Source organism: Panthera onca, chromosome D4 (genome assembly GCF_046562875.1).
Source record: "Panthera onca isolate mPanOnc1 chromosome D4, mPanOnc1 haplotype 2, whole genome shotgun sequence".
Lineage (NCBI taxonomy): Eukaryota > Metazoa > Chordata > Mammalia > Carnivora > Felidae > Panthera > Panthera onca.
In genome coordinates this window covers 25,136,631-25,161,010 of record NC_138351.1, presented here as the reverse complement: position 1 = coordinate 25,161,010, position 24,380 = coordinate 25,136,631, and the positions used below count along the sequence as shown (strand labels likewise).

Genomic DNA, 24,380 nt, shown 5'->3' with positions numbered 1-24,380 from the left:
GGTGCTCAACTGACTGAGCTACCAAGGTGCCCCGTTAATTAATGTTTTTTTGAAGTATAGTGGACATGATGTTTCATTAGTTTCAGGGGTTAAAAACTCCATTTAAGGTTCTTAACCTTCTTAGCCGACTGCCTTGCCCCAAGGATCCTTAGAACCTAGAACAACAATAAGAAACATTCTAAAAGCAGAAGCGTCTTTAAAAGTTTCTCGGCCCCCCTGCCTCTGAGGCTGGGGGAGCAACACCCTGTAGAGAAAATGGGGAGAAAGACATGAAGCCTTTTCTTAGGCTCCTGTAGGTAATGTGTCAGGCTCACAGCTCCTCGGGGCTGTGTGTGTGTGTGTGTGTGTGTGTGTGTGTGTGTGTGGCGGGGGCAGGTATGTCCGGAGCAGGAGCAGGCATGTCCTCACAGGGGGAGGAGGGTGCCGTGGGACTCTGTCCCATGTCAGCACAGTTGCTGGGGATTTGTATCCTCCTAGAACCTGGCTGTGGCCAGCAGCCCACACTGCCTGTCCCGGGTGTGGGGAGCTCCCCGGTGTGGGTCTCATATGCTCCTCAGGGCTCCCACACGGTCTTCTCCAGGCCCTGCCTTGACGTGGAATCGCCCTCCCCAGGATTTCACCCCTTCCCCTCCCATCTCTGCTCCTCATTTGTCCCCAGCACCCTTCCCTATTGGCTCAGGCTGTTGGCAGAGGTGGAAGGGAGAAAGGGCTCCTTTGTAAAAGTGTTACTGTGGCTTTCCATTGTCCTGAGGAGGAAGGCCAAAATCCTTAATGACGACAGCTTAAGGTCAGGTCCTGCTAAATTAGGGGAAAAAATATATGTATGTGGGAGTGGGTTTATAATAACAGTAATAATGACAACAGGGGAAATGCACATCAAATCTTTTTAGTTCTTCAGTGCTCAGGCTCAGGGCTTTGTGCCTGCTGAGCCTTCCACCCAGAACACTGCCCGCCACTTGCCTGGTTAATACCTTCCCACCCCTGGATCTCAGCTCCAACCCCTGCCCCCAGACTGGATTAATCTCTCCATCCTGTGCTCTCATTGCATCATTTCCTTCATGGCCCCACCACCGCTTGTACTTTACAGTTATTCGCTTATGTGCCTCGTTTCTAGATTAATATCCATTTCCCTTCTAGACCGTACAGCTGAATGCAGAGATCATGTATCTTTTCTTAGCGTAGGGTGTGTGGAGCAGGCTAGTCATTTGGTTAATAATTGCTGAACAGATGAATGAAGGCTTCAAGATGCCCGGGGGTGGGGATCACTGCCTGCATGGGGAGACTTCTAACCACAGCCCTGGCTATGTGCAGGTCTTTGCTCAGCATATTATAGATAGATAGATAGATAGATATAGATAGATATAGATAGATATAGATAGATATAGATAGATATAGATAGATATAGATAGATCTATATCTATATATTCTATATATATTCAGCATATTCTATTTATGTATATCTATATATAACATATTCAATATATTCTATATATTGTTCTATATATAGAACAATTCTATACAGCATATTGTTCTGTGTGGTTTTTCTAGTAAGATTTTGTGACTCTCAGTGTTTTAAGTGGTCCTGAACTCTTGCAGACCATTCTTTCTAATTTGGGTTTAGTTGCATGAGGCTTAAAGTGATTGATGGAGAGGCAGTTTAGCTGTCATGGCAATTTAGTGCCCTGTGTGTGGCCTCCGGGCAGCCCATGTTCTCATCGTTTTCCAGAATGCTGTGGTTTTGTTCGTGTTTACACGTGTGTTTACGGTGTTCTCAGAGCTGCTGAATTAGTGCTTGGTTGGGCTTCTTGTTCCGCGTGTATCTTAGTCATCTACCAGCCTGGGTTCTTTTAAAGGGCACTGGGTCATGGTGACTTAACCGGAGAATATTCAAGCCAGTGACCATTTCCACGGTGACATAGGCCCTTGGGTCGTCTTTCAGGCAGTACACAGTAGGTGGGTTCTTTGTGACATGGCGAGTGACCTGTATCACTGGGAAGCTGTTTTCTGTTGTAGCTTTGGTTCAGGCACAGGCAAGAAAGTGCCCTGGCAACCGGGAACTTGACACCATGAGACATAATGCGTCTTCTCCATATCTTTCCACTGGAAATTGGGAAAGAATCCCCTCCTTTTTTTTTTTTTTAATTTAAATTTTAGTTCACATACGTGCAATATTGGTTTCAGGATAGAATTCAGTGATTCATCACTTACATACAACACCCAGTGCTCCTCCCAACAAGTGCCCTCCTTAATCCCCATCACCCACCTAGCCCTGCCCTTTGGCTCATCAGTATTACCTGGTCCGGTCTGCAGGTCATGATCCAATAATGGATTATGAAACCATATATGGGCCATCACTAGCATTTAGAAAGAATGAAGAGAGATAACAGAGTACAATACCCATAGTGAAAGTAACTGTCTTTTGGTGGAACTTCTCTTTCAGGTGTGTGTGCCTGTGTGCACGTGCTGAATCATCCAACAGCATGCATTTCTTATAGTCCAAAATACCCAAGTACTGCACTTTATAGCATGTCTCACTTGGATTTGCCAATATCACTACCACTTCTGTTTCACTTCTTTTCAAAGGTATGCGAAATCCAGTCAGATCAAGACTGTGTCAAGCAGCAAGATATTTTTCAAAGGAAGTAGATTTCGATATAGGTGGGTACCCATAGTTCCATATTGGTGATGGGTTGGGGAGGAAGCAGCCATTTACTTTTTTTTTTTTTTTTAATTTTTTAAACATTTATTTATTTTTGAGACAGAGAGAGAGCATGAACAGGGGAGGGTCAGAGAAAGAGGGAGACACAGAATCTGAAAGAGGCTCCAGGCTCTGAGTTGTCAGCACAGAGCTCGACGCGGGGCTCAAACCCACGGACCGCGAGATCATGACCTGAGCCGAAGTCGGACGCTTAACCGACTGAGCCACCCAGGCGCCCCAGCCATTTACTTTTTGAATATTTTGCTTGTAAATCAGGGCGCTTTGACTTATCCCCCTGTTTTGGTTCTTCCTTTACACTCTACTCATGTCTTACACTCATGGGGCCCCCTCAAATTCCATAGTAACTTCTCTTGTAGAGGGAAAAAAAAAGCATGGATTTCTAGAGTGGATCCGACTGTAGGGAAGTTAAAAAAAACAAACACATGTGCACACCCCTCCCCTTCTGCTCTGAGTGTCTGTGCACAGACATTGTGTTTGTCTTTTGCAGTGGTAAAGTTGCCAAAGAGGTGGTGGAGGCCAGCTCCAAAATCCAGAGGGAGCCTCCGGAGGTGCACAGGTGAGTGGGTGGCCCTCAGGGCTCTGAGAGGCTTCTGGGATGGACAAAAGGATTTCAAAGCTTGCTTTGCCAATTCCTCTATAACAGGAAAGGGCATAAGGGTACCAGCTGCCTGTGCCGGTGTCCTGTTGGGCACATTTTGTTCCAGGCACAATACCCTCATCATCCTGGCAGCCTCTCGGGGGCAGACTTGACAGGCCCACAGTGTGGGTACAGCTTGATGCTGTTCTGAGTTCCTTGCTCTGTGGGGAGTCGTCGGCTTGATTGGGCCCGGAGCCAACATGACCGGTGTGTGTGAGGCACAGCACTGTCACCTCCTGGCTGAGTCTGCCGACCTGTCCTCTTAGAGCTGCTCTCTGTTCCTGCCTCTGTTCACCAGACACGGCCAGTCCCCATTGGCCCAACTTCTAGGCTATTTCACATGAGGAAGGCAAGGGTGCTCATCTCTCCTAGGGCTCCTTACCCCCAAAGGTCACTCACAGAAATGAGGAACTTAGTGATTAGCAGTTCAAGGGTATGTATCTTCATTGATGTGGTAATATCTCCGATTCTTAGGAATTAAATATTCTCTTGGTCATGTTGGACTTCATACCACCATGGTACACGAACCATTGCACACGAAGCCTCAAACATGCTAAATACACAAAGCTGGACATTTTCACCACGACACTCCCCATTTTGAAGGCAAGGTCATCCTAGGTTATGTTTTTCAGGAGATTCCTACATACTGGTTGGCACCTGTTCCTTCCCCCTCTTCAGACTTGGAGGAGGCTCCAAGGAGCCTGCTTGGAGGAGCATAAGGGATTATCCTCAGATTTGCCCAGTCTCCTCTATTTCCAGCATGACCCAGTGAGCTGGCTGCCTCTTGCCTTATTCCCTGGGTTGCTGGTCTCTTGGAAGTGTGGCTGAGCCAGCCTGGCACGGGCCTCCAGATAGCACTTCTCTCCCACGCAGGGGAGCAGAACTACAGTTGGCACAAGATCCCATGCAGACGTGTGCAGAGAATGATTCATTCCTGGTTTGGGTGACTCAGTGGGAAGCTGTCATGGGCATGTCAGCAGAAGTGGTCTTCCCTGCTTTGAGAAGCAGGAGAAAGCTCTCAGGCTAGGGAAGCCGGGGACACCTTGGCTGGGAGCACCTTAGCACAAAACTGAGCAAGTCTTACAGCCTACCCATTGACAACACTAGTCTTTTATTTGTATTTATTTTAAAATAGTCTGTATATTCCCTCCTCTACTGCAAATTATGGTTACTCAGTGAAGCAGAAGTGAAAAAGAGGAAATGATAAAATGTATTATTTGAACTTTTCTAGATTCTTTGGGCCAGAAATGACCTTAAGCATCACCTAATTTGATGCTTCTATTTTATAGACAAGGAAACTTGAGTCTTGGAGAAGTTAAATGATTTATCTAAGGTCATAAATTTTTTTTGTGACATACCTAAGCCCACATTATTTTCTTTGTAGCATTTGCCCCCCCTCCCGCCTCTGCCCAAGAAACCTCTGGCATTCTCTTAGAAGCTGGGAGGCAGAACCACCCCAGGGGCTCAGCTTGGGTTTTGTTCTTGTAGCTTGAAGTATGAGTGTTTGATCTTAAAAAAAAAAAAAAAGAAGAAGAAGAAATACTTGATGCCGGGGAGTTCTCTTGATAGCACAAACACGAAGAAGGAAACTGTTTTTAACAAGGTACTTTCAGAGAGACATATTCCAAATACTTAAGACTTTCCAAGAATCCCATAGTTACCATATATAGCTGGGTAATGAGATCAGAAATAATTTGAAAAAAAAATTTCTCTTTTCAGTTGATGTTTGCATTACTTATGGAAATCAAGGATTCCTACATCATGGCTTCTCAAGCCTTAACTTTGACAGGAATCACCTATGGATCTTGTTAAAGTCAAATTCTCATTCATGAATCTGGCATTTCCATTGAGTCCTAGGTGATGGCCATGTGGCTGGTTCATGGACCACACTTTGAATAGCCAGGATGTAGGAGTGAAGGGAGCAGAGTGACCACAGTGAGAATCTTTTCCTGTAGTGGACTGAACCACCAGGGGAGATGGAAATGAAGCATCAGTCAATTTATAGTTTCCCTTTTCTGGAATCTTCTAAAATCCCCCAGGATGTTACTGCAAACAAGGACCTATAGGCCCTTGAGATACTGGTTTACATGCTATTTATTTCCCTTACACTGACCCCTTTTATGTGTATGTGAAAGTCTGTTGAGCTCACATCCTCAGGACCCATCTCTGGTCCTCAGCTTTGGCAGTGTCTCTCGAATCTCTGACAATACAGGGAGGAATTTGTTTAAAGTAATGTTACAAAGCAAGATGTGGGAGGAAAAGGCTTGTGTCTGTTTTGGTCATCTACGTATCACCCAGCACCTAACACAGACAGCACTTGGCTCACAGTAGAGGTCAACGCATATTTGTTGAATGAATGTATGAACCAGGAGTGTGGGGTGACAATGGCATGCCTGCAATTTTCTGAGACCTGAGATCTGTCCAAGGTGCTGCTCTGGGGACCTTGGCCTCCTGGGAGGCAATAGTGTGATCGGAGCCATGGAGATATACCACTCTCAGTAGCAACTTCTCATTTCTTCCTAGTAGCCATTTGCATGGTAGGAAATTGTTTCTCTTAAACAATTATTTTTGAATTATTTTGGCTTCTTTGATGTGGCTGTCAAAAGTGAGAGTATAGTAATGAATTCTTTCTCTGGCTGTGTTCAGAGATGCCCACTCCTTTAGTTAGAATGGTGACAGTAAGCCTTCATTTGGTTGTCTTCCCTCACACCTGAGATTGTACTCTTCAAAGAATGACAAGTTCATGGACTACTCCTTTTGCTGATGTGTGTGTGTTTAGAGAGAGGCAGCAGAGACAGACTGAGGACACTGTCTTGGGATTTTTTTGGTTTTTTTCAAAAAAAAAAAAAAAAAGAGAGAAAGCTAACTCTCATGATAGCTCACTGATCTTTGCTGATGGTAAGATCCCCAAGCAAAGCTCTCCTGGGCTGATTACTTGGTGAGAATCACCCATCCATGTCAGGGGCCCAGTGAGGCAGAAGGAAGTGTGAGCCACCTGGGCATAGTAGCCACCACCAGGGGACACATAGAGGCAGCATTTGGACCTGAAATGAGCACCTGTCTAGGGGTCATGAACGGGATCTCATCTTGGTTGTATTGCTTACAAGCTGTGTGGTCTTGGGTAAGTCTCTTAACTTCTCTGATCATCACTTTACTCATCTATAAAATGAGATTCAGAATATTACTTTGCCCAACATCTAGGCTTTGTTATGGGCATTAAAATAAAGTGCTTTAAAAATTAGAAAGTGCCATACACACATGAATTGGTGATGTTATTATTCTTGTCTCTCCTCCAAAGATGGGCAGCTAGAATTTGACAGATGTGTCCTCATTAAAGCTTTTTCAGATGGAGTTTTGGTGACAGGCCAACACCACTTCCTCCACCACAAGAACTGCTGGAAGATTCCACGAACCTTATGTTAGTTGCTTGAGTTTATGCCATCAGTTTTTGAAGCCAATCTTAGAATATACTTGCAGCTTCCAAAGAAACCTTTCTACCTCAATAGAATTCCTAGTGATCGTTTCATTGGAAAACTGTTCTGTACTAAGTACACACATGAGTGGGCTGCAAAGGGGGTCAGGCATTTTGCAGAACCCGTTGACGGGTGGATTCTGAGAATGGGAAACATGGTACAGACCCTTAGCTGGCTTGGGGAGACTCTAGCCAGAGAAACTGTTGCATCAGGAGATCAAGTGGGAGGGTAGGGTGGGAACTGACTGGGATATTGGCGTATGTTCTAGAAGACTGCCCGACACAGCAGAACCTCATTTAGCCAGAGAGCAGGACATTAGCAGTAGTGAACAGAGTCCTCTCTGGGGCATTGTAGGATAAATCATGCAGAAGGTGCAGAAAGGCAGTGCAGAGCACAGCAGAACCTCTCGACTGGGGATCAGGTCATCTGAGTCTGCATGTCTAAGTGTCTTTAGTCAAGTTCGATAAGTTCACCAGGTCTCAGTGTCCTCATCTGTGAATATGGTACTTTTCTTGCCTGTCTTACAGGTACACTGAGGAAAACAAGTATGGTAAAGTGTATAAAACTGCTTTGTAGGGGTGCCTGGTGGCTCAGTGGGTTGGGCGGCCAACTTTGGCTCAGGTCATGATCTCATGGTCCATGAGTTCGAGCCCCCGTGTCGGGCTCTGTGCTGACAGCTCAGAGCGTAGAGCCTGCTTCACATTCTGTGTCCCCCCCTCTCTCTGCCCGTTCCCTACTTGTGCTCTGTCTCACTCTGTCTCTCAAAAAATAAATGTTAAAAAAATAAATAAAACTGTTCTGTAAACTATAAAAGGGGCCATCAAATTCTGGTATTATATTCATTATTAGTATAACTATGCTGGCAGACTCTTGCTTTATTTTCTTTTAAATTAATTAATTAATTAATTGAGAGAGAGAGAGAGAGAGAGAATAAGTGGAGGAGGGGCACAGAGAAAATCCCAAGTAGGCACCACACTGTTAGTGCAGAGCCTGATGCGGAGCTCGAACTCATGAACTGTGAGAACATGACCTGAGCTGAAGCCAGACACTTAACCGACTGGAGCCATCCAGGTGCCCCTAGGGCTCTTGCTTTAAATGAAACCAGGATCAGTTGGCACCTTCCAAAATGTTGCAAGAAGAGAGGTATAAAAAGGTAGCCCATAGTCTACAAGAGTTGGGAAACAAAGGGTGGGAGACATGCATTTTGATTCTAATTTTGCTTAAGCTAACCCTCTAGCTGCCCTACTGCCCAGCACCATGGTCTGGAGCCCTGGATTCTTTGTGCTCTAGGGAGACCTCTAGTTGTGCCCACCTTTGGGTTTATCTGAGTTTTGCACTTATCGCGGAGGCAGTATTCCTCTCTGAATCATAGAACTGGAGAGTCTCAGGGTTGTAATCAACTGTAGCAGACAGACCCTAACCCCCCTGACCCTGGCCATAGGACTCCACTACAGTTTGGCAGCAGAAGCCTGTGAGTATGGGCCCTGAGTCAGCATCCTCCTGAGCAGCCAGTGCCCTACAGGCTCACACCTGTGAGGTCACTCTCAGTGACTTCAATCTGTCCCAGGCAATTGCCCAGACATTACAGTGTTGGTAGGGGGCAGGTGGCAGGTGGCAGGATGCTTTACAACTTCAACTGAAGAATGTTGGGAGGGGGGCTGCTGTGGAGCCCTCTGTACTCGCTACAGGTCCTTCTTGATGATATGTGGTAATTTCTGGGGGATGGAAATGCTGCCAGTCAGCCGGCGTGGGTGGTCAGAGGTGGGCAGAGCAATTCAGAGTTTGTGCAACAATGGGGAATGGGCTTTTCTGAGGTCAGAAAGCTTCATGGTCCACACAAACATGGCAATAGGTGCTTCGCAGAGCCAGAATCAGAGTTTCGAAGGCCACAGGGTCAGAGGAAATCCCATGAAAGCTCAAAATCTGAGGACCCATCACAATAAAAGATGGAACTGCTCATGGTAGATTTTAATATCCCTTGTTACTCTTTCCTTCTTTCCTTCTCCCTGCAAGGAATCCCTGTTTTCACTTCTTGCCCTGTCAATCCCACCATGCTTGCTGGGATGTGCCGCAGGCATCTCTTCCCCTGGGAGGTCCTTCCTGGCTCTCCCCTCAGCCACCGCAGGGTCAGGTGTCCCTCCTTAATGTTCCCGGGGAATCCTTGGCCATCAGTCTCGACCATGAGATACATATTTTTCCAACTGTGGCTGTAGCGCATTGATGAGTCATGAAATGAAAACAGACCAGCACTTTAAAGAAAATGAAATAGAATGGGGGAGAAAAAGTGAATCAAACGTAACAAGAGTTAGTTACTATTGTTGCACGAAACACTCACTTTACCTGTATGTCTCTCTGTGAGTGTGTACAGAAAAATGATATAAAAGATATTTCTTTTTTTAATGTTTACTCATTTTTTAGAGAGAGAGAGAGAGAGAGAAAATGAATGGGGGAGGTGCAGAGAGAGACAGGGACAGAGGATCCGAAGCGGGCTTACTCTGATAGCAGCAAGCCTAATGTGGGGCTCGAGCTCACAAACCATGAGATCATGACCTGACCCCAAGTCGGACACTCAACTGACTGAGCCACCAGGCACCCCTAAGTTATATTTCTTAATGTGGGTCTCAGTTAAAATGTTTGAAAATCATAGTTCTAAAGAGTGAGTTACATAAGGCAAGGACCATGGCTCACCAGAATGCGGCAGACCATCCACTACATATATATCAACTGCAGAATAAGTGATTGTAGAGTGAAATAATGAAGGACAGGACTCCATGGTTAAGTAAGTCCTCATAATTTTATTTTTCCAGCCAGTGACAGCTGTGGAGGGCTTTTTACTCTAGATGCTGCTAGATTCTTCTCCTTTCCTGTCCTGTGCCAAATAGAAATGCCTGAGTTATAAGGCAGTCCCCTTACCAGCCGGGGAACACCCATGCCAGTCTGAAATGGCAGCTTATGTCAAGCCAGGATTGCATTCAATTTACACCAGTTTCCAACGTGAACAGCCCTTAGTAAGATGCCTCGGGAGGCGCTGTAAGGCACACCAGGATGGTTAGATCTGTCTCTGACCTTAAGGCACTTGTCAAGGTGGGGCTGATTAGTACACACCAATAATTACAGAGAGACAGAAGTGGCAAGTGCCATGAGATGTGAAAGAAGGGAGAACAGTGTGTGTGTGTGGGAGAGAGAGAGAGAGAGAGAATGAGAATATGAATGAATATGTGTTGTGAGAGCCATCCAAGGGGGCATCAAGAGGTAGGAGACATTTGATATCATCTTTGAAGATGGGTGGCTTTTGGTTTGGAGAGGAAACATGAGGAGGGAAAGGTGATGCCCCACCAGAGATGCCCCATTTCCCTGTATGACAGGGAAGACAGCTGGTCTCCCTGCAGCAGGCAGTGTAGACGGGCTTCCTGCTATCAGCCAGTAGTCTTGACAAGACACTTGTACATTTTCTTTGCCATCTGCTGCCCATTGCAGTCAATGACGCATGTCTGCTCCTTTCAAAATGAAAAAAGAGCTTCTGTGCCTGGCTGATGAGAGGGGTGTGAATTCAAATGGGAGTATTAAACACTGATATTAAATGTTAGACATCCAGCAACAGCAAGGTTGCTTAAAGCCGTAGAACTCCTGTACCGTCTGTCTGGCAGGGTTCTGCCTTCATTTTTGTTTTTTTTTGGTGGTTGTTAAATTACTTTGAGCCATGCCTTTCATTCGCTTTTCTTTTTTAAAAAATTTTTAAAATTTATTCATTTTTGAGAATGACAGCACAAGTGAGGGAGATGGAGAGGGAGAGAGAGAGAGAGAATCCCAAGAAAGCTTCACACTGTCAGTGCAGAATCCAATGTGGGGCTTGAACCCACAAAACTGTGAGATCATGACCTGAGCTGAAACCAAGACTCAGATGCTGAACCAACTGAGCCACCCAGAAGTCCCCACCTTCATTTACTTTTCTGCATATCTAGTTCAGTGACACCTGCCTCCCATGTCTTTATCAATGCCCATGCTGTCACCTTGCATGCCCAAATCTGGTAACATATGGGGAAGTACATTTTCAGTCACTGTGTTGCATTAGAACACAAGGACATTTTGTCAGGACCTTAAGGTTAAAAAGTTTGGTGCATCCTAAGTGTTATGTTGCCTTTACCACTGGCCTAATCCATTGTGTGAGTCCAGAGACAGTTCCCAACCTTGGTAGCTGACTGAGATGGAGGGTCTGGTGTTTGCAACAGAAACCAACACCCTGGCGTGTGTCTGTTTTCAGAGCCAACATTACTCAGAGCCGAAGTTCCCACTCTTTGAACAAACAGCTCATCATTAACATGGAGCCCCTGCAGCCCCTGCTGCCTTCCCCCAGTGAGCAGGAAGAGGAGCTTCCATTGGGCGAGGGTAAGTACCCTTCCTTCCGGAAGCTGGCATTGCAGCCTTACCCTGAAGGGATGAGAAGGCACCCATCCTGGATACCTGGGCAATGGTTAGGGTAGGGGATGGAGTGAGTCATGAATTGTTTCTAGTAAATAAACTGATTGCAGCTGGAAGTCTGCATTATATTGAGAGTCTTATTAGTTTCTCCCAGAGAAAGTTCACAGATACAAAGTATTCCTAAAAATTATGTGTTAAAGCAGTAATGGTGTTAGACCCCCACTCTCCAGCATGGTAGCCAGTAGCAATGTGTGGCTGTTTGAAACCTGTTTAAATTTGTTAAAATTAAAAATTAAAAATTCAGTTCTAGGCACATTAGCTGCATTTCCAATGAGTAGTATAGCCGCATGTGGCTAATGGCCACCATCTTGGAAAGGTCAGACCAAGAACATTTCCATCACTGTACAAAGTTTTCCTGGATGGTAAGTTTTTATTATAATCGTAATCAAATTAATGGTTGTAAAGAAATCTCCATAAGTGTCTCTATATTGGTCATTCTGTTCTGCCTCAATATTTCTTCATGCTTATATTCGCTTTTCCGTAGGCCTTTCTCTGATAGTTTTGATACAAGCTAAAATATGTATGGTCCACTTCAACTCAAAAGTTGTATTTTTAAGGACTATAATATGTGTGTGTCTAGGCTTTTTATTTTTTCTCTTTTTTTAAATTTTTTGGTTTTAAGGACTTTACTTACTTCAGAGAAGAATCTCCCCACACTGCTTGCTGTAGACACCTGGTGAGGCAAATCTTACATGCTAATTTCAGTGTATTTTCAAATACACACAAAATAAAGTTACTGGAAACTTGAACACAAACATAACATGCTTTTCCCTAACATTAAGTGGCTTGGGTTTTATCATTTAAAATTAGGATATTGAGCAGCTTCAAGAGAGCAGGTCTCTCTGTCCCCAAAAGATCACCTTTACCTGCAGCTTCATTTCAAGGATTCTGTCCATAGGGGAAAACTCTTCTGCCTGTAATAAGAGTGTGGCTTGGGATGCAAATACTCTTGGGAGAGGTAGCAGTGGCTACTTGACACTGAAGTGTAAATAATTTTAGTAAATCTTTTACCTGTAAGCAAGTTTAATGGTGAGAAGGAGAACCGGATAACTGGATGGCCCCAGATTCCATGAGTGGAAGGAAAGCACGCAAAGTAGGAAGGATGGGGCCTTAGGGGACCCAGCTGAGCCACAAGATGATGATAAGGAGAATGTCTTTGTTATAATAATGGCCTGTACTCTGTCTTAACTAACTCTGGAAGTTCCATGCTAAATGAGTTCTCTCAGTCCAAGGATCTCTCAGTCCATGGTGCTTGTCTACATTTTCCAGCACCCTCTCTGTTTTCGTATGGTTTTCAAGTGAAATAAAAGCAGCTTTCACTCCTGATCACCAGTGATGTTCTTCTGGGATTCCTCTTGTAGAGAAGGAAAAATTCTTCCCCTTCAAGGTCTTTCAGCTGGGCTAAGATTTAATTTATGTAAGACAAATTAATGGGAGAAAAAAACCCTGAAGTTTTATTACATATGCACAGAGGCCCCAAAATGAAGTTGAGACCTAAATAAGTGATCAGGAGAGGCACTTTGTATACGTTTTATTTATTAATTTTTAAATGTTTATTTTTGAGAGGGGGAGAGAGAGAGAGAGAGAGAGAGAGGAAGCCAGCGGGGGAGGAGCAGAGAGAGAGGGAGATAGAGGGTCCAAAGCAGACTCTTTGCTGACAGCAGAGAGCCCAAGGTGGGGCTTGAACTCACCAACCATAAGATCATGACCTGAGCTCAAGTCGGATGCTTAACTGACTGAGTCACCCAGGCGCCCCTGTATATACATTTTAGACAAAGAGATAATAAATCTGTGAGGTATTGATAGGATAAAGAAAACAGGTGTTTGGGAGCTTTAATTAGCAGGGAATTCTAAGCAGAATTTAGGCTGAGGTTGTAGTAGTTTGGAAAAAAATAACAGGGTTTTTTTCTATAGCTTTCTTGGCTCCAAAGTCCCTGTCTCTGGTGATAAGGATGTTGTTTTATTTTCCAATTCAGGGAAGGTATTTTTCATATGGGAGATGTGTTTCCTGCTTTCTGGGGGACAGAGGAGGGTCTGAGTGTCCTTGCACTGTTTTTTTTTTTTTCCAAGTAACTTCAATTCAAAGTAATTAATATGCACCGTAGTACATTTGGGCGGCTTGCCCTGGACCCCTACACTCTCACATACCTGGAAATCGCTTTTGCTGGAGGTCATGATTATTCCAAAGTTGAATGGGGAAGAGGAAGGGAAAAGGAACAATCCAAGCCTGGAGTTTTGACTGCCTTGTCTACAAAGATGGAAACCTAGATGGGAATAAAGGTTCCATCAGGAATATGGAAGTCAGGCCGCTGTGGCCCCAGGAGTCTCTCCAAGGATATAATAAGGAGCTGGGAAAGCTTTACCCTGGATCCTCTGCCCCCATTCAATTAAAAACCTCCATTTTGCTCCATTTTCCATAAGGAGGTTCCACTGCTAAATCCTAACCTTGTCTTTAACGTGAACACTGTGGACAAGAGACACATACATTACAATTAACTGCAATAAAAATACAAATGTACATGATGTGTGATAAGAATCCATAAGCTACTTTTTCAATTTTTTCCAGTTATTTTAAAGAAGAATCTTAAGTTCTTTCACCAGCTATAAAGTCAAACTGATAGGTTGCTCTCTTTAAAAGTCCAAAATGAGGGGCGCCTGGGTGGCTCAGTCGGTTAAGCGTCCGACTTCAGCTCAGGTCATGATCTCGTGGTCCGTGAGTTCGAGCCCTGCGTCGGGCTCTGGGCTGATGGCCCAGAGCCTGGAGCCTGCTTCCGATTCTGTGTCTCCCTCTCTCTCTGCCCCTCCCCCGTTCATGCTCTGTCTCTCTCTCTCTGTCTCAAAAATAAATAAACGTTAGAAAAAATTTAAAAAAAAATAAAAGTCCAAAATGACTCTATAAATGTCTAATAAAAACTTTTTTATTAGACAGTCTCCTTATGAGACATCTGGATTTTGAAGCTCAGGCAAACCCTATCAATCTCCAGGATATAGAATCAACTTAAAAGGAAGAGAAGTAAAAATGACAGTATTGTTAAATGTCCAGTAGATGGAATGACCTTCTCAATCTAGAGAAAGAAAGCAAAATCATTTTAGGTACCATGAAATTCAAAGTTATGATTCCTCACAGTGAACCTAGTTCTGTGTTCTTGATACCATTATTTCTCAGTTACTATTTTAGAGTCTGATTCTGCTCTGGGTATCTTGTCTTTGAGTATCAGGCAATGGGATTTAGACAATCCATAGGGATAAATACTTATTTGACAGATTTGTATTTCTCTGGTATATAAAGAGAAGAGACGCAGAGAACACAGCTTTAAACAAAGATGTTTCCACCTTTGTGAATGGACTTTCTTGGCATATACAGTGTGATTAATTTAGTTTCATCTTTGTATTTTGATAGTTCAGTGCTTTTTATGCCTGAGCATCAGCCAAATTGAAAGAAGCTAGGAATTCATTCATTCCTAAATGCAGCATCTATGATAAATACAACAGATACAACTGGTAGACCACACTTAGCATGTGCAGGTTACTGTAGCCTATAAAGATGAAGACACTGTCTTCCTGAAGGCTCACAGCCTGTTGGGGAATCTGAAGCAGAATCACAGAGGTGACGAGTAGGTTCTGCCTCTGCAGATTGAAAGTGCACTCACTTTTCTACATGCCTCATGAGAGATCAGTGCCTCAAACTACCTGGAGAGTGCCTTGTTCCCTTCTAGTCCAATTAGAGTGTCTGACATAAAATTGGTAGGCCAAGGAATGGGGTGGGTGAGACTGACAGGCAGAGGGAATTGTGAGTGATCTGGTCTGGCTGCATTGATTGCTTTGGGGAAGAAAGATCAGGGGATAAAGTGAAAGGCAGGTTAGAAAGTTAAGAAAGGATCAGATCATGAGGGTCTCTATGACTTGCCTGGAGAGCTTCGACTTTAATCTGAGGGCATTTGGAAGACCCTGGAGGATTTCAGGTGTGGGAATGACCTGATTGGAATTGTGTTTTATATCATTTGTGGTGTAGAGAGGACAGATTAGAGGCAGGTATGGCCGAAGCAGAGTTTTTCAAACATCAGCACCATTGACCTTTTAATCTGGGTAATTTTTTGTTGGGCACTGTCCTGAACATTGTAGGCTGGTTAGCAGCATCCTTTGCTTTTACCCAGTAGATGCCTGTTGTATCCCACCTATCTCAACAACCAAAAATGTTTCCAGGTTTTGTCAGATTTCCAGGGGGAACACATATGCTCCCTGGTTGAGAATCTCAGGTTTGGAGGCACAGAGACCACACAGGAACCATAGCAAAAGCCCAGAAAATAGATAAACAAGGGCTGAACTGAGGCAGAGAGAGTGGGACTAGGGAGGAGGCAGTGCATCCACGCTAGTCATGTGGTAGAGTTGTCAACACGGGGTCACTGCTTACATGGCAGGTGAGCAACCCATGGACTCCTGTCCAGGTTCTGCCCTTGTTTTTGAGACTCAGAGTGAACAGTTCAGCCTCTTTAATGATGAGACCGTAGAGGCATAGGAAGGCTTAAGTGACGTGTCAGTATCACACTGGGAGTCCATGGCAAAAATGATTCCATTTGGATATTGGAGGCATTGAGAGAGTTACATACTATGCATTGCTTTGCTGAGCTTCAAACATGGTGTGGAGAGTGGACCTCACTATTCCCTGACTCCGTAGAGTGGTTCAGATTCTGATTCGGTGGAGTTTCAAATCACACATTTTGGAACTGGATCCATGAACAGGTCAAGGCTGGCAGCCTGAATTCTGTTACAGGAGTTGTCTGGTTAGGAATTTTTTAAAAACTGGGTTGGGAGAAGAAAGAAGTTCTTAACCCTGACCCTCGGAGGCACCATGTCTGTGAGGTCCTGGGAAGGTCCTGGCACCTTGTCTCACATGGGTGCCATGGTGGTGGCATCTGTGCTGCCATCATGACTCTCTGGGGTTATAACCACTCATTTGTCTGACAAGCTCTTTTTATTCTTCCTAGAATTTCATGTTTCTCAAAGACAGCTGTGGAAAGCATTATTGCCCAGATTAGCCTGGTGGCGCTTTGGGAAAACGTGTGACCCCAGTCATTCCTATGACAGCTGGAGGATTAGCTCTGAAGTTGGCTGTATCTGGGAAGAGACAAAACAAAACCAGTTCCTAGGCACCACTAGGCAATAGGAAAGTTTTCACTGCTACCCCAAAGTTGCTCAGATACAGGATCCAAGTAGATGAGTGCTATATGGAAAACTTTCTATGGGAATGGCAAACCATTTGAAAAGTGCCCTGTAGAGCTTCTGAAAATTTCAGGAGAAGAAAAAATTGTAAGTAGGAATTGTTCTGGGTAAAAATGACATTTTAAGGAGTCATTAATATGAATAAAATCACGCTCAATATGGAGTAGGGTCTCCATAGTGTGGACAGCAAAATGCTTGTGTGTTTTATTTGTGGAGTGTACTTTTTGTTATAGAAATGCTGGATTATGGTAGAGAAGGTGAATAACATTCTTGCAGGACTTGGTAGCTGGCAATTACTGACACCCAGTGAAAATCATTCTTACCTACGAGAGCAGTGGTGCAGGCTGGCATAAATGAACAGGCAGGGAAGCATGCTTTCTTCCCTTGGTAGAAAGAACTAAATAAGAGTTGAAAGTGTTTGATACCCTCCCCCTGGCAAAACAAAAGCACAGTGGCAACACGGGAATTTCTATAAAGGAGTGTCTTCAGGATGGCAAGGTGGTTGGATTGAGGGTGGCTTGAAGCTGCATTTGCATATGGTTGAGAATAGATCTACACCAAAGCATAGATAGAAATTAAGGAGAGTGGTAATACTAGCTCTTCCATGCCACCATTTATCTTTTTGTGTGTGTGTGTCCCTGTAAATGTCTGTGTGTGTTTGTGCATGTGTGTTCGAGTGCATGCATGTGTCATGGATGTGGCTCTGTGTGTGGAGGGGTGTTTACAGTGTTACAATTTAAAGGGTTGTTTACAGGGTTCAGCCCCAACCATAGATTGCTTACAATGATGCCATTGAAATTCTAGGAAGTCTGTGAATCTGTGAAGGCATTCCAAGCATTTAAAAGGCATATTGTCCTTATCATCAAGCATGCTGTACTCTTGACCCCACTCCCTTCAGCCCAGCACAGAGCAGGTGCCCTTTGCGACCTACTGCATTTTCCCATCTTAGGGTCTTTCTTTTATTTTTATTTGAATATAGCTGACACACAATGTTACATTAGTTTCAGGTGTACAGCATAGTGACTCGACAAGTCTATGCATATGCTGTGCTCACCACAGATGTTGCTTCCATCTGTCACTGTGCAATGCTATTACATTACCATGACCTTATGCTGTGCCTTTTATTCCCTGACTTATTCCTTTCTAACTGGAAGCCTGTATCTCCCACTCCCCCTCATCTATTTTGCCCATACTTCCCCCAACCCTCTGGCAACCATCAGTTCTCTGTATTTATAGGTCTGATTCTGCTTTTTGTTGTTTGTTTGTTTGTTTGTTTATTTATTTATTTATTTATTTATTTCTCTATTTATTTATTTATTTATTTATTTATTTTTGGATTCCACATAGGGGAGAAGTCCTATGGTATTCGTGCCTCTCAGTCTGATTTATTTAACTTAGCATAATACCCTCTAGGTCCATCCGTGTTGTTGCAAATGGCACAATCCCATCCTTTTTATGGCTGCATAGTATTCCATCACACCCACACACACCCCCACACCCATACCCACACACACACACACACACACACACACACACACATGCCCCACATCTTCCTTATCCATTCATCAGTGGACACTTAGCTCATTTCCATATTAAAAATAATATTTTTATTATTATTGGATATTAAAAATAATGCTGCAATAAACATAGGGATATAGGGGCACCTGGGTGGCTCAGTTGGTTAAGTGTCTGACTTCGGCTCAGGTCATGATCTCATGGTTCATGGGTTCGAGCCCTGTGTCGGGCTTTCTGCTGTCAGCACAGAGCCTGCTTTGGGTCCTCTGTCTCCCTCTCTTTCTGCCCCTCCCCCATTTGTGTGTGCTCTCTCTCTTTCTCTCTCTCTCTCTCTCTGTCAAAAATAAATAGTTAAAAAAATAAACATAGGGGTGCATTTTCTCAAATTAGCATTTTTGTTTCTCCTTGGTAAATACCCAGTAGTGGAGTTACTGAATCATATAATATATCTACTTTTAATTTTTTTGAGGAACTTCCATACTGTTTTCCATAGTGGCTGCACCAATTTACATTCCCACCAACAGTTTACAAGAGTTCCTTTTTCTTTACATCCTCACCAATGTTTGTTATTTCTTGTTTTTTTGAATTTAGCCACTCTGACAGGTGTAAAGTGATATCTCATTGTGGTTTTGATTTGCATTTTCTTGATGATTAGTGATGTTGAGTTCTTTTCATGTACCTGTTGGCTATCTGGATGTTTTCTTTGGAAAAATGTCTATTCAGGTCCTCTGTCCATTTTTTAATTGGATTGTTTTTTGGGGGAGGGTGTTGAGTTGTGTAAGTTTTTTATACATTTTAGATACCAACCTTTCATCAGATAGATCATTTGTAAATATCTTCTACCCTTCAGTAGATTGCCTTCTCCTTTTGTTGATTGCTTCCTTCACTGTGCAGAAGCTTTTTATTTTGATGTAGTTCCAATAGTTTATTTTTACTTTTGTCTGTGTGTGTCCCTGCTTGTGTGTGTTTATTTTGCTTTTGCTTGCCTTATTGCTGATGTCAGGGAAATTACTGCCTGTGCTCTCTTCAAGGATTTTTATGGTTTCAGGTCTTTCAGACCTAAAGACATTTAGGTCTTTAATCCATTTTGAGTTTATTTTTGTGTATGGTAAAAGAATGTGGTCCATTTTCATTCCTTAACACGTAGCTGACCACTTTTCCCAATACCATTTGTTGAAGAGACTCTTTTTCTAATTGTATATTCTTGTCTCCTTTGCCATAGATTAGTTGACCATAATCATGAGTTTATTTCTGGGGTCTCTATTCTATTCTATTGAACTATGTGACTATTTTTATGCCAGTACCATGCTGTTTTGATTACAGCAACTTTGTAGTACATCTTAAAACCCGGGATTGTGATAACCCCAGCTTTGTTCTTCTTTCTCAAGGTTGCTTCAGAAATACTTATTATTATTTAGTATTATTTGTTCTAGTTCTATAAAAAATGCTGTTGGTATTCTGATAAGGATTGCATTGAATCTGTAGATTGCTTTCGGTAGAAGGGGACATTTGAACAATTTTAATTCTTCTAAGTCATGAGCATGGAATATCTTTCCATTTTCTTGTGTCATCTTCAGTTTCTTTCATTAGTGTTTTATAGTTTTTAGGGTATAGATTTATCACCTCTTTGGTTAAATTGATTTTTACGTATGTTTTTCCTTTTTGGTGTAGTTGTAACTATGATCGTTTTCTTAATTTCTCTTCTACTTTGCTATTAGTACCCAATTAGTACTGATTAATACCCAGTTTCTTCATATTAATTTTGTATTCTGCAACTTTACTGAATTCATTTATTACTTTTAGTAGTTTTTGGTGGAGTCTTTATGCTTTTCTGTTCGTAGCATGTCATCTGCAAATAGTAACAGTATAACTTCTTTACCAATATAGATGCATTTTTTTTAAACGTTTATTTATTTTTGAGACAGAGACAGAGCATGAACGGGGGAGGGGCAGAGAGAGAGGGAGACACAGAATCGGAAGCAGGCTCCAGGCTCTGAGCCATCAACCCAGAGCCCGACGCGGGGCTTGAACTCACGGACCACGAAATCGTGACCTGAGCTGAAGTCGGACGCTTAACCGACTGAGCCACCCAGGCGCCCCGATATAGATGCATTTTATTTCTTGTCTGATTGCTGTGGCTAGGACTTCCAGTACTTTGTTGAATAAAAGTGGCAAGAGTGAACATGCTTGTCTTGTTGGTGATCTTAGAGGAATAGATCTCAGTTTTCCCCATTGAGTATGATGTTAGTTGTGGGTTTGTAATTTATAGCCTTTATTATGTTGAGGTATATTCCCTCTAAACCCACTTTGTCAAAAGTATTTTTTATCATGAATGGATGTTGAATTTTGTCAAATGCTTTTTCTGGCATCTATTGAGATGATCATATGATTTTGATCCTTCATTTTCTTAATGTAGGATATCATATTGATTGATTTGGAGTCATTGAAACCGTCCTTGCATCCCCAGAATAAATCCCATTTGATCATGGTGAATGACCCTTTTAAGTGTTGTTAAATGTGGTTTGCTAATATGACATTGAAGATTTTTATATCTGTGTTCATCAGGGATATCAGCCTATAATTTTTTGTGTGTGTGTTATCTTTGTTTGGTTTTTGTATCAGGTTAATACTGGCCTTACAGAGTATATCTGGAAGCTTCCCTTTATCTTCTATTTTTTGAATAATTTCAGGAGAATAGGTATAAACTCTTCCTTCAGTGTTTTATAGAATTCACCTCTGAATCCATCTGGTCCTGGACTTCTATTTTTTGGTAGTTTTTTGATTACCAATTAAATACCATTATTAGTAATCAGTCTGTTCAGATCTTCTGTTCCTTTCTGATTCAGTTTTGGAAGTCTGTATGTTTCTAGGAATTTATCCATATCTTTTAGGTTGTCCAATTTGTTGGCATATAAATTTTTTGCAGTATTCTCTTATAATCCTTCATATTTCTGTGGTGTCAGTTGTTACTTCTCCTTTGTTTCTAATTTTATTTATTTGGGTCCTTTCTCTTTTTTCCTTGATAAGTCTGGATAAAGATTTATCAACTTTGTGTATCTTTTCAAAGAACCAGCCCTTGGTGTCGTTGACCTTTTCTATTGTTTTTTAGTCTCTATTTCATTTGCTTATTCTCTATCTTTATTATATCCTTCCTGCTACTCACCTTGGGCTTGTTTGTTCTTTTTCTAGTTCCTTTAGGTGTAAAGTTAGATTGTTTGAGATTTTTCTTGTTTCTTGAGGTAGGCCTGTATTACTGCATATTTCCCTCCTAAAACTGCTTTCACTGCATTTCCAAAATTTGGACTGTTGTGTTTTCATTTTCATTTATCTCCAAGCACTTTGTGATTTCTTCTTTGATTTCTTTGTTGACCTACTGGTGGTTTAGTGTCATGTTGTTTAGCCTCCACATGTTTGTGCTTTTTCCAGTTTTCTTTCTTCTCATTGATTTCTAGTTTCATTATGGTCAGAAAAGATGTGTGGTATTATTTCAATATTCTTAAATTTATTGAGACTTGTTTTGTGGCCTACATGTGATCTCTTGTGGAGAATGTTCCATGTGCACATGGAAAGAATGTGTTTTCTTTTGTTTTTGGATGGAATGTTCTGTATGTATGTTATGTCCATTTGGTCTAATGTGTCATTTAAAGACACTTAATGATTTTCTGCCTGGATAATCTACCCATTGATGTAAGTGGAGTATTAAAAGTCCCTTACTATTATTATGTTATCATAAATTTCTCTCTTTAAGTCTGTTAATATTTGTTTTATATATTTGGGTGTTCCAGTATTATGTGCATAGGTATTTACAATTGTTATATTCTCTTGTTGGATTGATCCCTTTATCATTATGTAATGTCCTTGTCTCTTATACAGTCTTTGTTTTAAAGGCTATTTTGTCTGATCTAAGTAAGTATTGCTACCTCAGCTTTGTTTCATTTTCATTTGCATGGTAAATGTTTTTCCATCCCTTCACTTTTCAGTGTGAATGTGTCATCAGATCTGAGGTGAACCTCTTATAGGCACATACAGATGGGTCTTGTTTTTTTTATCCATTCCACCCCACGTGCTAATCTTTCAACATCATACCGGGCAAAGCCACTCTTACACTACACAGCTGAACCAGTCACATCACCGGTGAAGCCTCTCACATCCCAAGGCTGCTAGGGGTATGCTGCTTATGAATTCCTTCTTCCATTCTCCACTGGGTCTGGCCCCCTCCCTGCTGATCTGATATGAAAATTCTCCTCCTTCTTTTCTCCCTCTGTGGGGTTTCATGGCTCTGGCTCAGACAGATTTAATCTCTTCTCATAGCTTCAGTGTCTTTCTTCCCTGCCATTTTCCCCCTTATGTTAAGTAATTTCTTCCCCTGGCTTAGCATATATCAGGATATGCACTAGGAGTGACACACTGGTCTTTTTTGAAATTTCTTTTATACCGTATTCCAGCAAACAGTAGGAGCTGTTCATAAATTCTGTGGAACCACCTTTCCCCCTGTGGTCGCTGCTACTTGGTGACGGCAGATCAATTAGCACCAGCTCTAATTGCACTCATCCCTGCCGTAGGGTTTGTTTTTATTTTTTATTATAAAACTGATTATGATCTAGAAAATTTACAAAGTTCTAAAACAGATAAAAATCACCTCCCAGATTGTCCCACTTCCTAGAGACAATCAATGTTAATGTGTTAGCAGTTTCCTTCCCAATGCATTTTAATGCCATCGCAATCATCTCATGCGCATAGTTTTTGAAATTCCTGCTTTGTTTGCTTAATGTCGAAACCATCAGTGCAAGAAGATATATCATAAATGAATTGGGAACATATTTAGCACAAATGCAGACACATGGACTAATATCCTGAATAACAAGGTACTCCTGAAAGGGCTATTTCAAGCATCATTCCAGCACTATGCAACTTTGGGCTCTCTTGAACTTTTTCATTCAGTGGCACCTACAGTTTCCCACTGCTGATAGGCATATGGCAGCCACACCTGCTTCTGTAGGAGCTAGTCGCCTTCCCAGAGCAGAGGACAGCTTCTGGGTGTATTTATAACTGCGGTAGTGGATTAGCAAAGTCAAAATTCAGAATCTGTTATCACGTCTATTGAGCTCTGGAAGAAAGAACCACAGCTTGTGTCAGCCACTCCGCTGGGGTAGAGATGCCAAGAACCACTCAGGGGACGAGATAAAGGCCTTGAGCAAGCTCTGCAAATTCACATTTGTGAGCTCTTAAAAGCTTTTCACCTTCCCTTTGTGTGCCTTTCTCTGGGGTTTGTTTCATCTCGGGAACTTTAGTTTCTGGTATCTACTGACTACTCAAGCACTCCTAAGAGTTTTGCTCACTTGAAGGAGATCTTTGAAATTTTAAGCATTTACCCTGCTGTAAGGAAGCTAAATGCTTTGTTTCTGATGTGATTTACGTGTGTTTTATCTTGCAAGGATTTTATATTTTGCATCACAAGATGCCAACAGTGTGCATCATCTCAGGTCTATAGTTGGCTAATTCCCATAAATTTTATTTTACACAATACCGTATTCCTCAGTGTAAATATAGCACCGATTCAGGTAGCTGCTCTGTTTCTGCATTGATGCCTTAGACAAATGGGGAAGTACGAACTCTGGTCTTGCCACCTCCACCAGGCAGGTAGGTGACCATCGACAAGATGCTCCACTTTCTGGAGCCTCATTTTTCTGGTCTATAAGGTAATAAGAGTGGCCTTGAATACCACTCAAATACTTTCTAGCTCTAAACTCGATTCTTTTGCTTAATATCAAGGCCAAATTCTAAGATATGGCTTGACGTCTTTTACAGTGTAAATGGGAACTTGGGGACAGGAATGTTTTTCACAGCTTTTGGAGGTAGACGATGGTCTATCACAGATATCAGCAAACTATGGCCTATGGCTGGCCTACTGCTTATTTTTTTTTTCTTGGCCCAGGAGCAAATGGTTACATTTCAGATGATCATATAAATACCTACATAATAGCCTTGATTTTACCTCTTGGCCTGCAAAGCCTCAAATTTACTATCTGGGCCCTCAGAGGAAGTTTGGCAATCCCTGATCTAGCACTCCCCCCATCCCCTTGGTATCCTACAAATGAGAAAGCCCAGAGAGGGGAGATAGTTTGCCCAAAGTCGCTAGCTGGGTAAGGTCCTGGTTATCAAATTCCTGGGCCAGGGATCTTAGATGGCATCGAACACATCTAAGATGGCTTGGCTTTTTTTTTTTTTTTTTTTTTTTTGCTAAAACAGAATCAGTAACCAAAGGACTGCATTTCTTTTTAAATTCTATCAAATGAATTATCAAAAGAGGTGACTTCTGTAAGTATAAGGAATCTGT

At 42.4% G+C, this 24,380-nt stretch overlaps 1 protein-coding gene across 2 annotated transcripts in view; it reads left to right on the top strand.

Moving 5' to 3' along the window:
- The window catches only part of FRMD3 (FERM domain containing 3), a 310,403-nt gene that overhangs the window by 234,428 nt on the left and 51,595 nt on the right, over positions 1–24,380 (top strand). For both annotated transcript variants that reach the window (XM_060609959.3, XM_060609958.3), the window contains exons 11-13: positions 2,584–2,658; positions 3,207–3,275; positions 11,091–11,215. In XM_060609959.3, the coding sequence (XP_060465942.1) occupies positions 2,584–2,658; positions 3,207–3,275; positions 11,091–11,215 (269 nt within the window). The remainder of the gene's footprint in view (positions 1–2,583; positions 2,659–3,206; positions 3,276–11,090; positions 11,216–24,380) is intronic.